At 39.5% G+C, this 16,316-nt stretch overlaps 1 protein-coding gene across 2 annotated transcripts in view; it reads left to right on the top strand.

The window, feature by feature from the left end:
* LOC120747800 (cohesin subunit SA-2-like) overlaps window positions 1–16,316 on the top strand; it is a 58,288-nt gene that overhangs the window by 6,062 nt on the left and 35,910 nt on the right. For both annotated transcript variants that reach the window (XM_040053847.1, XM_040053854.2), the window contains exons 5-12: window positions 794–890; window positions 1,922–1,998; window positions 5,993–6,064; window positions 7,805–8,009; window positions 9,104–9,255; window positions 10,500–10,573; window positions 11,008–11,131; window positions 15,126–15,224. In XM_040053847.1, the coding sequence (XP_039909781.1) occupies window positions 794–890; window positions 1,922–1,998; window positions 5,993–6,064; window positions 7,805–8,009; window positions 9,104–9,255; window positions 10,500–10,573; window positions 11,008–11,131; window positions 15,126–15,224 (900 nt within the window). The remainder of the gene's footprint in view (window positions 1–793; window positions 891–1,921; window positions 1,999–5,992; window positions 6,065–7,804; window positions 8,010–9,103; window positions 9,256–10,499; window positions 10,574–11,007; window positions 11,132–15,125; window positions 15,225–16,316) is intronic.

The following is a 16,316-nucleotide window of genomic DNA, read 5'->3' as shown; positions in this document are numbered from 1 at the left end:
CATAAAAAGTACATTTATATTTTGGATGTGAATCCTTCATTTTTCCAAGATATTTATGTGGATGGCTTTTGTCATGCTACAGCTGTGATAACTTCAGTGGAGCTCCCTGAAGAGCTTGGCTTCTGCTGTGCCAACCATCATGGGAAGGTCTTGGAAGGGCAGCAGAGCCTGAGTTCTGTTGCTGCTAGAATTTATTAGACCTGTGGGGAACTACTAGTGGGTTGAAGTCTGGATGGCTTGTCCCAGGAGACCAATGTCACTTATAGGCTGTAAGCTGTACTGCCCTAGAAATGAAATACGGTGTTGTTTTTTGGCTTATGTGCAGTATGTGAACTGTTTCAAACCTACTGCACAAATCAAGTGCTAGAGAAAAATAGAACTTCCAGGGTAAATTGCTGCTATAGTTTAATACTAATTATTAGATGGTGCAGAGGCTAAATGTGTGTGTGGATTTTTTGTTGTTAAATTAAATTGTTACCTCAGTACGATCAAGAACTCAGGAGGACAACTTTTTTTTTTTTTAATATTACATTTATTAAAACTGTGGTAATTTTCCCTGTTAACAGGAAGCAAAGCATCTGTGAAAGGCGACATTGTCTAGAGCAGTTTAAGACTTGAAAGAGTCTTTTAGAACTAATAGAAATGGAAGAGTATTGCTTGGAGTTTATTCTCGATTTTGTAATTTAATGGAGATGGAACAGTGTTAGTTTTTGTCTTTATTGTGGGTATACTCAGTGGAGTGCAGCAAACTGTGTTCATCTCCTGACTAATGAGCTTCTTTAATCTGTTGTAGTCTGTAGTAGTTGACTGGGTTGAAGCCTATAAACAAGACAGGAATGTGGCACTTCTGGATCTCATCAACTTCTTCATTCAGTGCTCAGGCTGTCAAGGTAATTTACCTTCTTCGTAGCCCTTTCCACTGTCTGTGTGTAGAGGAGTCTGAAGTGTGCTTTCTGAAATGGAGTTTTTCTCTCCAGTAAATCACGTACTTATAATCTGTGCTGTTCGTTAAGACGAACTCCAGATGGACAGACGAAATAGAAAAGAATGCCTCTGGTTAAATTCTTTGTGCTTGCAGCATTCCAGCTCTGAGAGCTGTATTTGAACTAGGTTTGCAGGGTCAGGTTTCTGAAGTGGCATGTCACATTGCTTTGCAGAATCCTCACATAGGGACAGTGCTTTTGATGAGTGTTCTAATTAAAATCCAGTGTTTCAGTTGCCATTTGTTTTATATTTCCTGGTGTCTTTTGTTTTGCTAGTATCCTTGTTTGAAAACGAGCAGCTAGCAAATTCAGCTCCCTGCTTTGGTGGCTAGAAAAGCAATCTCTTCCCTCATTGCAGTTGCTTTTACTAGAGAGTTGTGAAGCTCTCTGTTTCATAACAAACGCTGAGGCACTGACTTCTGGGGACAGTCTGCTAACGAAATGCTTTAAGATGGCAAGTAAGAGTTTTAAGAAGACTGTCCTGTTAGTTTGAAACTTCTGAGTGTATTTAAGCAGTTAGAAATATACCTTTTGCACATCTTTTTTTTTTTTTTTTTTTTTTTTTTTTTTTTTTTTTTTTTTCCCCTGGGTCTTTGACTAATATGCCTTCTCTTATGGGAAGTAATTTGGGGTTTTTGACTAGCAGTGCACAAAATTTTAGGCAATCCTTGAAGTAAATGAATGAACAGAGAAAACAGCCTTTCCAGACAGCTCAGAGCAGATGTCTCTAATGGGAATTTCAGTTTTGGTTTGTCAATACTTTATCCTATCAGTTAATTTACATGTCTTTATATATGTTGTCTATACCAGTGTACACACAGAACAGATTTCCCCTTTTTTCAGTGTTTCTAAATTTATTAATAAAGTCCATACTGTGATTTGGACTTGATTAATGTTGTAGAGTTGTCAGTAATTCTTTTAAAACACTACTTTTTTAGGCATGGTAACAGCAGAGATGTTTCAAAGTTTGTACAAGAAGGATGTAATGCGAAAAATGACAGAGACCTTTGATAAGGTAAGTGCACCTTTGATTATGCATGTCTTTTTCATATAAACAATAGGCTCTACCTTAATAGCCAACCTGGATGGAATTCCTGTTGTTTATCAGGGGCTCTGTACTACTTCATTAATTTAGTAAAATAAACCTGTTTTTTGCATGAGAAATTTGGTGTCATAATGACCCATTTTAACAGCAGCGGGATATGTTTTTTTTTAAGTGACTTTTTAATGGTGACTTTTATTTTGAGAGTTTTATTAGGGCTGTCTGACTGCAGTCTTCCTAAATCTTTCTCTTAGGAGTTATTTTGATAATGACTGTATAGAGGTAAATATAATCCAGCACTTCAGCAGGTAAATGGTTCCTTTGGTATTTGGTTGATAGGTCCTTTAAAAAATACTAATATGGATTACTGATGAGTTAATTAAAATATATTTTTAGCCAATATTTTATTTAAATATGTTCTTTCTGCTTTACTGACAATTATGATTTTTAATAACTGTATTATGTCATATGGAAGAGGAAGAATGCATTTCAGATTTTTAGATAATTGTGAAAACAGTAGTGAGTATCTCATTTCTTGTGGATTGTTAAGAAAAGCACATAGCTTTACAATGCTGTTTCACTGCTTGACTGCTCCTTGACTAATTATGGCAATACTAAATTTTCTGCAGTGCCCTCACAGTTGCTTCTGTGCTTTTTTCCCCATATTTGTCATCTCTGAATTGATTTGTCAAGCAGCAGCCATCAACCTTGTTTTAACTGAGCATCTCTCAAAGACCAGCTGCTGTAGAAATTCCCACAGAGGATGAATTTGCCAACAAGGTTTTCTTCATTTTAGAAGTGTAGTAGCACTTGAGCTAATTTTTTGACAGAAATGAACCTATATGTGTCTGGCCATATGAATTAGTAGTCTGGCACTTCCTTGCTAACTAAATTAGCACGAATAACATTCATGGTAGTGCAGGCATTCCGGCAGATACAAAGATATGATTATTGTTACCATCAGCCTGGAAATATTACAGCTTTGTAATCTTTTTACCTGTCCTGGTGGGCAAAAAGGCAGGTTCAGCAATGAAACTTCTGACAGCAGTTGTAAGCCTTAGAAGCTGTGTTCTCCATGCTCTGTAAAGAAATTAAGTTCTCTCTTATCTTTTTTCATAAATAAAGTAGAATGTGGTTTAAGTTAGTTTAGAAGTAGTGCCATATGGGACTACTGTGATTTCAAAAATATTTTTTGAAAAATAATGACAGTAATAGTGAAAGTAGTAATGAGAGTGGAAAATATTGCCAGATATCTGCTCAATATCATCTTGCCTTTTAATTTTTATTGTTTATTTCTAGCATTCAGAGGATTCATTCATGATGATTTCAGTGATTCAGCCATGGTATTGCTGTTCAGTTAATTAATTGCAGCACTAGATCCTGGTACCAATACTTCCTCCTAAGATTCTTACTAATGCTAGTGGAAAATGTTGACAGAGTTCAGTATGGCAAGAATAGAATTTGTAACATCCTCACAGACATGGTGATGAAGTATGAGCTAGTTAAGTGGTCAGTGAGGTGGACTGAAAACTGGTGGAACAGCCAGGCCTGTGGGGGAATGATCAGTGGCAAAAGGTCCAGTTGGAGGCTAGTCATTAGTGCTGTACCCCAGTTTGAAGTGGGGCCAATGCCGTTTAACATATTTAATAATGACCAGGACACTGGGGCAGAGTTTACTCTTAGCAAGTTTTTGGATGGTGCAAAACTGGGAGGGTTAGCTCCCAAATTAGGTGGTTGTTCTGTTCAGAGGGACCTCAACAGACTGGAGAGTTTGGTAGAGGGGAACCTCATGAAGTTCTACAACAGGAAGTCCTAGGAACCTGGGGATGAATAACCCTGTGCGCCACTACACACTGGGGGCTGATTGACTGGAAAGCAGCTCTTCAGAGTAGGATCTTGCTGTGGGTGACAAAAGGAACATGAGCCAGCTACGCACCCTTGCCACAAAGTTGACACAACCTCCTGGCCTGCGTTAAGCAGAGCATTGCCAGAATGTTATGGGGGGTGATCTTTCCTCTTTGCCCATACTACTGAGACTCATCTGATGTGCTGAGCCAAGTTCTGGACCGTACAGAATAAGAGAGAGATGGGTTTACTAGAGTGAGTCTAGTGAAGGGCAACAGAGATGATTTATGATCTTGGATGTGAGGCAAGGCTGAGAGTTGAGCCTGTTCAGTCTGGAAAGAAGCTGGCTCAAATCTCAGCCATGTGTTAAAATATCTGATGTGACAGAACGAGGAGGAGGAAGCACAACTCCACTCAGTGGTGTGTGATGAGGCAAGCCAAGATGGGCAGTGGGCACAAACTAAAATGTACAAAATTTTACCTGAACACAAGAAAACTTTTACTGATAAGATGATCAAACAGTGGAGCAGGTTACCCAGAGAGGTTGTGGAGTCTCTGAAGATATTATTTGACTGCTCATGGCATCACCTGACACTGAGGGAAAAGACGTGTACTTTGAGGGATCCTTGACAGGATGATGATGGCACAAATTGTAGTTAAAATTAAAGCTTTATTTCTTAACAGTATGTTATTATTAGTATAGAGCAGAATTTATTGTTAAAGTGACATGGGATTTCTACAAGCAGAATCAATATAATAGCATAATACAGAATTTATAATATAGCTCGGGTCTCACTGTCCAGCAGGAGTTCTGGTCAAAGTTCATCACTTAGACCTTGCAGTACCTTGATTTTATTGACAGTGCTCTGGGTGCTGTGATACTTCCCTGTTCTTTGACTGGGTCGTTGCCACCACCTGCTTGGCTGGATGCCTGGGACCTTCAGAAAGGGAGGGAATGATTGGCCTGGCACTCAGGAACCGTGAGACTACGAGGGAGGGAAATTAATCTGTTTGATTTGTCTGCTTGGTTCACAGGACCTTCAGGGCCTGGTAATGCGGGAAAGGGAATGAATACATGACCTTGCTTGGTCACAGAGAAAGGCTGCTTGCCTCTTAAAATGGCATTAGTTATACTAACCACATTTCCAGGGGTTGAGAGCAGAGGTGCTGGTTGCACACAGCACTGGGCAGCCTATTCTGGCTGACCCTGCCTGAGCAGGTGGGATTGGATTAGATGATCTCAAAGAACTTCTAATTTCACCCTTTCTGTAATTCTGTGAAAACTTGTACTGACATTGGAAGCAGAGTATGGCTTTAATATGGTCATTGAGGCATTTATTTAATCTTTGTGAGCTGTGGTATTCCTCAGTGATGAGACAGTCTTGTCCACTATTTTTTGTTTTTCTGCTGTTTTAAGATACTTGATTTCTCTCTTCTGCTTTTGTTCCTGTTTGTGGCATTTACTTCTTGCAGTTCTTTGTTCTGCTGTATTTTTTCTTCCCTTTCCCATTTTCTTGCTCAAACATCTAGGAAGGGAAGAGTTAACTTTGGTGCTCAACTCCACAGCTAGATGGGGATAGAAATACTTGTGCTTCACTGAACCTGATAAAGAACTCTAGATTTATTGCCATCTGTTTTCAAATAATTGCAGAGTTGAGAAAACATCTTTGAATCAAGTCACACTAGTGCTGAAAACATTTCTCTCTAATTTGAAAAGCTCAGAATGGTTTTTTTTAGGGTTTAGATGTTTTACATCTAAGTACCAAACATTGAAAAGGGATATATATTTAGACTTGCTGAGGAGCCGTATCTTAGAATTAATAATGAGGGTTACACCTTGTATATGTTTGCTTATAAATTTTGGAAACAAAACAACTCAGGTTTTATATAAAAGTGTGTCTTTCTTCTGTCATTGGTCATAAAAAAACCCCAAAACAAATCCCAGATGAGAAGGATTTAGGTTTTGTGTAATATTTTGACTTGTGTGGGCCACCTGTAACACACATTGGCGGAAGTTCTAATGGCCTTTGAAATATATTGCATGTTTTTTAATGCTTTTGTCTATGAATTATCTGTGCCATATCATTAACAAGCTTTCAAAATTTTGTCTCCTGCATTACAGGAAACTGGGTTGCAGTATAAGAAATTCATGGCCTATCCTTGGATCCTGACAGTTACTTGGCCAGTGGACATGGTAGGGCTGTTGCAGTTTTCACAACTCTAGTATAGCTTTTTCTGTGGGGAATTTACCTAAACTCCTTGTTGGCACTTCATTTTGACTTTCCTCTCTTTCCGTAGACACTGTATGAAAGAAGGGAACATTTACAGTTCGAGTCAGAGCAGGAGCTCACATTACTCTGTTGAGTGATTTGAAAAGTTCTTTGGAAGAACCCATGTTAAGGGCCTAATCTGACTTGATTTCTGGAAGCAGAGTTAATTCTCTAGTGGTTATAAAAGGAATCTAAGGGAATCCCAAGTTAGGTGTCTAAATTTAGGTGGTGTGCTCTTCATGTTACGTATATGTTTGCAGCATACATGTTACCATTAAAGAGTACCCCAGTGTGATAAACATGGACAGTAGAAATGTTCTTAAAAAGTGAGAGGTCTTCATGTATTTTGTGCTGCTTTTCAGATTGAGGAGTAAACTGTGGTGATAAAGTAGGTATTTCCTGAGGGTATAGATGGTCTTTCTACTGTTCATGTCATGGTCAAGGAGCATTAAATGAGGCTTGCTGGAAACTTCCCTTTCTGTTTTGGTACTTGCTGCTACTGTTAGGCTCTGAACTGACTCTTACAGCCTGGTCAGGAACATATTCCAAATTCCTGATGTGCTTTGGCCAGCCCTGTGATCAGTCTGTATTTGCTTTGCTCTTTAAAGAAAGCAGCAGCCTGTATGCTTTGGAAACCTAGTTACAAGAGAAGAGCCTGAAGTGTACTTTATAAGCACAGGAGGTTACACTGGGTGTGAACCTGTGTTAGAATGTGGCTGAGAAGGTGTTTACCCTCTGGTGAAGGACCAGCTGAGCAGTGGCTTGCCTTCTGGAAGAGGTTTTCCATAGTGAGTGAAATTTTGGAGTTCCTTGATTCCACTCACACCTGGAAACTATGAGGATACAAATTTATATTCTGAGCCATTGCAGGATCTGAGTGTGAGGTGTACATGAAATAAAGGTTCACACTGTCTGAGGTTGCCATTTACGAAGTCTGTCTGGTGTGCATTCTGCTACTTTGTGTGAAAAGTCACTTCACCTTCCCTCTGTCTGCTTTCCTCCTGGCAGTATCAACTGTACTGCGGATACTTATGTTTTTATTGTAACTTGATTTTTGCATGCTGTCAAAGGTGTTGCCCACTTACTGTTTCTGTGGGGGTTTCTGGAGACCCAGGTGTGGGTGGTAGGTGAATGACCAAGTATATGGCATTAAGCTTTAGCCTGATAAACTGCTCAAGCTGGCAGTGCTGCTGAGGAGAACAGTCCTATCCTGTTCACGCTGAAGTTGTTTGTGTCCACTTTTCACTTTGCTTTCTGCCTGGATTTTACCATGCTTCTGCAGGAAGGTTGGGGAAGTGGGAAAGCACTGCTATGTGTGAGAAAGTAGAAGAAGCCAGGAGTGCTCGTGGTTTATGCCAGTGAAAGTTACTTACTCTGCTCTGCCTTCACACACTTTCTCCCTCCTGTCTGTTCACAGCTACCTTGCATACATTGCTTTCAAATGTGAGCTGTTATGACAGTGTAGCTCTAATAAAGCTATTTTCTTTCTCTGCTTGCTTGTATCCTAGTTGCTTGTCTCTGCTTTGGAATACTAACCATGAAAAACGTTATGGAGGATGAAATGAAACTGTCAGCAAAAACACTCTCTGGTGTTCAGTGGGGGAGATGTGAATGCACAAGCAGAACTACTTGGTGTTTTCTCTCAACTCGTCTTTCTTGTGCAGGACAATGAAGACTACCCACTGATCAGAACAGGACCCTATTGGAAGAAATTCAAGGCCAATTTCTGTGAATTCATTGCAGTGCTTGTCCAGCAGTGCCAGTGCAGCATCCTGTATGATAACTACTTGATGGACACTCTCATCTCACTGCTTACAGGTTTAGCAGATTCCATGGTCAGAGCATTCAGGCACACAAGCACTTTGGCAGGTAAAATCACTTGCAGAGGTTGCTGTAGAGGTGCTGAGTTTTATTGACTTGTGTACTAACAAAACTGCTCTAAATTGAAAACCTGTTTACTGGAGCAGCTCTCTTATGCACTGTGAGAGTACCTTCCTCCTAGTGTATGTTATATAAATGTCTATAATATAAACTGTTTGTCCCCATGTGTATCTGAATTGAATTTGAATGTGAATGCTTTAGATATGATAGATCTAACATATTTTTTTTCTTTATAAAGAAATCTTTTTTAATGCCTGACATGACTGACTTCAGAATTTTGCTGTTCTGAGTGTTACATTTTTCAATAATGGATTTTTCACAATTTTGTATTTTCCTGTTTTTCTCCCTCCACTAACAAATGTGATGAGGTTGTAGTAGATGCTTCATCTTAAGAAGCTTCCTTTGGAGAACTGCTACTCTTTTGGTCCCTGTGCTAAAAAGAATGTTGCTTTTTACACATTTTTGTTTCATGCAGTATGATGATACTTAAGCTACTACTTTTTTTCTACTAAAGCTACTACTTCTTTTCTCCTAAAGCCAGTTAATACCCTCTTTGCCATACAAAGAGCACATAAAGTATAATTTATTTGAAAGTATGCTGTTTGCTTTGAGGGCTCAAAAAACTGACTTGAAATCTGTTCCAACCATCCAGCAATCCTTAGAGGAATGTGAATTTTTGTCCATTCCAATAGTATATTAATATTCCTAGTAATTTCTGAGTCAGCTTAATTTTTTGTTTTGTTTTGTTTTGGTTACCTACAATCAGCTGTTCCTCAATTCTAGATTCTTTTGCAGAAAAGTCAGAATTACATAAACTTAGAAGAGAGTTGCCCAGTAAATTACTTCTCTGACCAGAACTCTGACCAAAAGTTGTAAATCACCAGAAATAGAAGTTAATTTTCCCTTTTTGATCATTGTCTGCCTTTAAAATAAACACTGTATTTTAAAACAAATTACTATAATCTAGTAGTGTTCATAGTTTTGGATTTGGCTAGCCATATCCTTTTTGTGGTAGTGGTGAAGATAGTTATGCTGCATATCTCTGAGCTAGGCTAATTGTGCTGGGTGTGTTTCTTTTTTAGCAATGAAACTTCTGACAGCAGTTGTAAGCGTCCATCTGAACCTTGATGTCAACAAGCACAATGCTCAAAGATTGTATGAGGTGGAGAAGAAGAGGATAAGTGGCAAGAGGACCAGTTACAGGCTTGATCAGCTAGAAAGGAAAAGGAAAGAGGTTAGGGAAGTGTCTTGTATGGGAGATTTGTGGAGGTGTAGAAGGATTGGTGGCTGCTTGCTTTTGGGTCCCTGCAGCTCTTTGAGGGCTATATGTTTATCTAATGCATGGTGCAGAGCACGTGGGACTGGCTGGATTAAGTGGTACAAACATGACTAAGCTAATAACTGCATGATGTACTGTTAACCTGTGATGACTGATTGCTTTTCTAAATTGGTGTCATTAGCCCTTGATCTTCACACGTATGGATTTACACACAAATTTAATTGTCTCAGTAGCTCTGGTGCTGTTTGAGTGCACTTCTGTATATGTTTGTACAAATTACAAGCCTGAATTTTCAGCAATGAATCAAAAAGAACACAGGCTAAGTGTCATCTCTGTATAAGCAATGCATTATAAAAATGGATGGAACTTCAGGGATACCCCGTATAAATTTTGCTTTTCAGTTTCTGTTGTTTCTTCCCTGCTCAAAGACAGCTCCTTTTCAACTCCCAGAGGCAGAGCTATAACTGTAAAAAATAATTCTGGCTTGAGGGAGAAGGTGACTTGATGAATGAATATCAAGTATAGTTCCTTGTCTCCTGACCTTAGAATCCCTCATCTCTGTTCTGAGTTTTAGATGTCTGTGGGCTTCTCTGTTACAGAGACAATACCCTTTTTGTGAGGAGGAGTGTTTGGGTGAGACAGGATATTTTAGTATCATTGTTAAGTCTGATCTTATGGGAAAGACAAAGGAAATGGGTGTGTTGGAGGGAAAACTCAAACTTGTCACCCTTCCTGATGCTGTTAATTTTTATTAGGTGACTTGGATTTTCAGAAATTCCTACCTACATTTTCAGGATTCAGTTTTTTAATATGTTCATTGTGTATTTTGAAAATTCCTTTGTCTGCCTTTTTTCCATCTCTGTTCAAGTACATGAAAGGAGAATTTGGATCTGTATGTGAGGATCGCTTAATAGTTGTACTGTATCTTTCTGTGTGATTTCTGATAGACCAAGACTCACTGTATCAAATGTACCTTGTTTCCCAAGGCTAGCAGTTGGTATCCAATAAACTGTTCCTCAGGATGTAGCCACAAAAAGGCCAGTTGCTAGTGCACATACAGACCACTCGTTTTGTGTTGGTACCATGTGTAAACACCAGCAGTTTGCATCACAGTAGTATTCCAAGGGCCCTGATGCAAATTTTTCATGTGTAATGAATTGTGGGACCAATATTAACATTCAGTTCTCTTTGTATTTCAGTATGAGCATAAGCTTCTAGAGATACAGCACATGATGAATGCTATTTTCAAAGGGACATTTTTAAACCGTTACCGGTAAGAGTGAAAATAAAGCTGTGGCGTGTATCAGCATTCCCCAGAACCTCTTGCTCAGATTGTACAGATACGAGAATCAAGTTAAACATCCTGGAGGCACTAATGGTGTCAAGGAAAGTGGAGGAGTTAAATTATTTTTAAGAATCTGGGCTTCCAAAAGGACCTCTGAAGTGTGTTCTTTCAGTTCTTTCTGCTGGCTGTAGAGCAGCGCGTTTGTGAATGAGAAGATACCCAGAATTACAAAATAATTTGTGGCTAGAAGTGGTTGAAGTATTGACTGGAGAATAACTTATAATATTAATATGAAAATACTTGGAATATATTTTGATTTATACATGCTTTTGAAATTCCAGAACATAAAATATTGTGAATAATATAATTGGTTTTAAAATTAATTTTTAATGTATTAATGTTACGATTTTATAATTTCACAGTGATGTTATCCCTGAGATCAGAGCAACTTGCATTGAAGAAATTGGCTGCTGGATTAAAACATACCCAGATGCTTTTTTGAATGATAGCTACTTAAAATATGTTGGGTGGATGCTGTATGATAAGGTAAAACTTAATTTGCTTTTTTTTTTCACTTGGGGCGGAACATTAGGTTTTTTGTTTTAAATTTTTTAAAAATAATCCTAGTGTTTAAATTCCTGAGAGTAGATGTTTAAGACTGTGGTGGTACAAAAAGAATTTACTTTCTTCTCCATTTCAGATTTTATTTTAAAAGCCATTTTAACACTAAATAACAGATTATTTTTTCCAGTTCTGTGTGAATCCCTGTATGTGCAGTTGTATGAATTGGGAATTATTTCTGAACTGTAAAATTACTTATATCCTTTGAGAGGGTTAAATGTTGACTGAAATCCTGCTTTTAGGCTTGATCGACATTTACAATTTTGTTTAGATTTATTAAAAATCAACAAATAAATACTGCCTGTAGTAGAATAGTCTTCAATATCCTCATCTGGAGTTAGACGGATACAGAAAATATTTACGGGAAGTCCAGCCATTTTCCAACAGGTTTTCACCTTTTCCTTATAGTTTGTTTTTCCTTTTGAGTAGAGGGACTTTTAAATTCCTTCAAATACCACCAAAACAAACGAGCAAAAAACCCGAAAGAAGTCAGTGAGTCCAAAACACCAAGCAGTAGAAGAAGAGGCAACGGGCAAAAACTGATGCCCAGGAAGTTGCGCTGGAACGTCAGGAAGAACTTCTTTAGTGTGTGGGTGACTGTTCCTTAGAGGACATTGCCCAGGGACGTCGTGGAGTCTCACTCACTGGAGATACTCGGAGCTGTCTGGACACACTCCTGTGCTGGGATGACCCTGCTTGAGCGGGGAGGTTGGAGATCATCCACTGTGGTCCCCTTCCAACATGGCCTGTTCTGTGCTTCTCTGAAAATACATGTTTTCTCTTGCTTCATAAATGCATGAGAGACTTCAGGGGGATAGGAATATTTATCGGGAACGGCTAATTAGCGAAATCGACGCGCTCTCCTTCCGCAGGCCGCCTTCGAAGGTGTCTGTAGCTGCTGCGCGCATCCCGAGGCGTGCCGGGTTTGTGCGGGCCGCGGGCGGTGCTGGGTTGGGCGACACCGGCTGCGTTCTGCCGGCGGGCCGCGAGGGGGCGCGCGAGGCTCCCGCTTCCCGGCCGTGTGCCGTCCCTCTGAGGGCGGTGTTTGGGTGTCTGTCAAGAACTGTGCTTTGTTCCGGCATAAATTTTATCTGATCACAATATCTTTTTAGTGCATGTTCAGTTTGGAGAATTCTCAAAAGAAAAAAGTCTCTCTCTTTTTTTTTTTTTTTTTTTTTTTTTTTTTTTTTTTTTATGATGATGTATCTTCATTTAAAGTACTTTACAATGAAGATTAACAGCTGGTGTCTCTGATTATCGCACACCGCTCATCCAGTGCCATTTACTGGAAACTGGAAGTCGTTGTTTTTTTCTAAGGCCTTTTTTGTCTGACAGCAATGCAGATGCAAACAGAGTGAGATACAGTGAGATGTTGTCCATATTCTACATTTGACTGGGACCTGATAGTATGCCACTACTGGTGGCTGCAGTCCTGTCTGCGCTTTATAATTTGCAGCCACTGTCAAATTGCCTGATTTCAAAATGAGAGCACCAACAGGGGCTGCAGTGTTTTTATACACTGTTGTGGATTTTGGGGGGATGGGGCCTGGGGAGAGAGAGCAGTTTTAAAAATTATTTTGCCTCAAAAGGTAGTTGGGTTGGCTTTGCAATCCAGGAGTAACTCAGAAGCAGACCTCTGCAGATCATAATCTGGAGAGTGTTGACCCAGCAGTCCTATCTAACCATCCAGGTCCCAGCCTGTATTTGTAAGGTTTATTGAACAGCCCCATCTCTGTGATAGTGATGGGGCTGAAATCTCATAACTGAATGTGTTCAAGTAGTGCTGGAGCCTGTGCAGAGCTCTCTGGGGTCACTGGAGCTGCCCACCACTTCACTGATGTTTTCTGTCATCAGGTCAGGATCAAAATATGCTATGATGCAGCTGAGGGACAGTGTATGTGTTCAGAGTATCCTGAAAATGTGCTTACATAGTTCCCCTTCACTCTGTCACAGCTTTGAAGGGCCAAACAGGCAGGTTTTTTGTTGAGATGAGAATGGTACTTCTGATGAGGGGAGTAGGTGGCTGGGTGTGTGTGTTTGCTGATGCTGCTGTTGAAAGAAACTGAAGGTAGTGAGATACTCTTCATCATTCAACATTACTTCACTTCCTTTCAAAATTGTGGGGAATGTTGAATTTAGAAAAGGAGAGGTGGTTGAGAAGGAGAAAATGCAGATGAAAATATAGGAAAATAACAGAAGTACTCGTAGAAGTAGTTAATTGTTTCTGTTTACTAGAGTTAGTTTTCTCAGCACTTAAGGAAACATACATGTATGGGGTTGTGACAGAGCTTTTGGGTGGGAACAGGATACCTCAGAAGGGAGATGGTACACTTTAATGTGTTACACTTCATGTCTGCCAGCCTACGCTTGACTCCACCTGACTGACAAATGACATTAGCAGGCACAAGCCATGAGCTGTATGACCATTCAGCAAACCTGTGCACACTGTTGTCCCATTCCCCACACAGAAATTCAGTCCCTATTCAAAAGCAGAGTGTTGTGAAAAATAACCAAGGGCAGCTGGAGCCAGTTTTGCAGTGCATTGGCTGAGCTGAGTTTGTGCCAGTGTGCAGTGATGGGTGTCACCTAGGGACTGTCTGTGAGTGAGTGCTGTGCTGTGCAGCCCTTGTGGCAGTAGGAAACAGCAGGTGTTGGCAACAGTCTTTTTCTCAGAGACTTTAAAATTAAAGTACAAGGTAGAGTAGGTACTGCTGGTATGTCATGGGCAGATTAGAGGGCAGTGTACATTGCTATCTGTTGATCTTTCATTATATATTTCTAGCAAAAAGCTGTCTTAAGCAAAACTGTTAGTCAAAGCTTGCCACTGGGTATCATCCTTGGCTTTCCATCTAAGCAGGTGAACAGGAACTTGTAGCAATGGATAGCCTACGTGTAGGTGGTCTCCTTTCTTGGATTTCCATGTTTATTCTTAATGCTATTGTTAGCAAGAGGAATTAAGAAAGAAATATGAAGACACTGATTCAAAGCCTGCAGTTCATCTTAGTGTCTCTGCTGATATGCTTAGCATTATAAATATACAAAACACATGATTTTTCTGTGTTGGATCATCAAAATAATTTTCCTAATGCTATTTAAAGCTTTGTCCTTTGAATGATGTCACAATATGCATGAGATAATTGAAAAGCTGGCTAAGGAAAAGACATCTTTTTGAGGCATTTATGAAGCAGCAGTATTAGTAGTATGAAATGACACCTGGTATGGATAAATATATTTTGCCTAAATTAATTAATTAGGCTGAATTCAAAGCAACCCTTTTCCTAGAATACTTAAAATACTGTGTTCTAGTGTAAAACAGAAATAGGAAGAAGGTATAATACTTAATTCTGTAAGAATTCACAGTGATAAGCCAGTGCATTTCTAAGTTGTACCTCTTCCTCTGGGAATCTAGAGGAATCCATAATTTCTTGGACTCCTTGTCTGTGTTTAACAATTGTCCCTTTTAGTTTAACAATTGTCAACTGTTGACAAGAAGCAAGCAAAGTCTGATGTGTGGGAGAGTGCTGGTTGTACAAAGTAGGTCATCTATACTCCTGGCTTTGTATTTTTAACAGATGAATAGCACAGTCCCTGTATCTTTTGCATTCTGTTGCTTTTATTAACTGTGAGGTCTGTGAGAGTTTCTTTGACTCTTAGGGAGCCTAACACAAACTTTGATGTTACCTTTAAGTTTGGCTCACTGCAGGCTTCCTCTGTGTGTATGAGAGAGAGATGAGCATGTGTACACACAAACAAACTGATACTGATGTCGCTACTAAAGAAGATGAGGCAGCATTTGTATAGTCTGCTGTAGGCACCCACAAAGATATCATTTTTATATCATTTACATGATATAAATGCTGATAGTGACTAACAAAGATACATGTATTTTACTGTTAGCCAATTTCTCTTTGTCTTGCAGCAACCTGAGGTGCGGTTGAAGTGTCTTCTGGGACTGCAGGGAATTTATAGCAGAAAAGAACTTGTTTCCAGGATGGATCTCTTTACTAATAGATTCAAGGTAAATAAATTACTGTTTGTTAGTTTTTTAAGTCTAGGCTGGGTGTATACAAAGGGCTTGATGTTTTGATCAGAGCTGATCTCCCCATTCTCTTGACTGAGAGGACTCCTGCAGAAACAGCCTTGTTGACTAGAATAGATGAAAGAGTTTTGCAGGGATGTTTCCTTCTGCTTCTATGAACTCTTCCATTTCACTTTAGGTCACACAAAATGGTGTTAGCATGCACTGTGGTCAGTTATCTCCACCATTTATCCAGATTGGCCCAGGTTTTTTTACAGGATCTTTGGTAGATGACAAAGAATTTCGTGTGCTAAAGATCCTCTTTTTGCTGCCCCTGGTAATGGGTTAACCTTGTAAACAGCGGGCTGCTGTCCACGTATCACACTGATGTGGGAATGGCTCTCTCCTGGTCTACATGTCAGTATGAATCTTGAAGAAGGATCCCGTATCTCCTTTCTGAACAAATCAGGTGATACACTGTAGTTTTGAGAGCTTGTTTTGTGGCTTCACAGACCCTGTACTCTGCCTTTATTGTATTCCAGTATCTTGACTGTAAGAAGTAAGCCCTTTACTTTTTTTAACCCTGGCCCTGCTAAGGATTTTATCAGCTACTCTTGCCCTAGCAGGGTTGCACCTTCTCAGTACCTAAATAAGAAAGCTCAAGATGATGCAATTGATATCTCAGTCCCTGTGAATCAGGACATGATTCAATGTCAGGACAAATCAATGCCTGCATGTGGTGGTAATCCATGGTCTTTTTGCAAAAGGTGCAGGGCTTACTGAATGTCAAAGCAGTTGCTAATAGTGAAAAATGCCTATCACATATCCTCAAAGAGCATGAAATAGATTAATATTGGGATCTTAGTAATAAATTATTCAGAATTAAACTCAGCTATCTAAGATTGAGCCCTGTTTAAATGATTATGTGGTAGTCTCTTATCTTTCTGTCTGCTTTAAGCTGTGTAACCAAATTCAGGATTGGTATTCAATAAAGACTGATGAAATAGCTCCAGGCTGTTTGTACTGTGATCTCCTTGTGTGGAGGATGCAGTATAAATGGATTATTGCAAACTCCATCCCCCATTCAAAAAA

The sequence above is a fragment of the Hirundo rustica genome, chromosome 2 (genome assembly GCF_015227805.2).
Source record: "Hirundo rustica isolate bHirRus1 chromosome 2, bHirRus1.pri.v3, whole genome shotgun sequence".
Lineage (NCBI taxonomy): Eukaryota > Metazoa > Chordata > Aves > Passeriformes > Hirundinidae > Hirundo > Hirundo rustica.
Note: the sequence above shows the minus strand (reverse complement) of the source record. Positions and strands in the feature narration are given on the sequence as shown.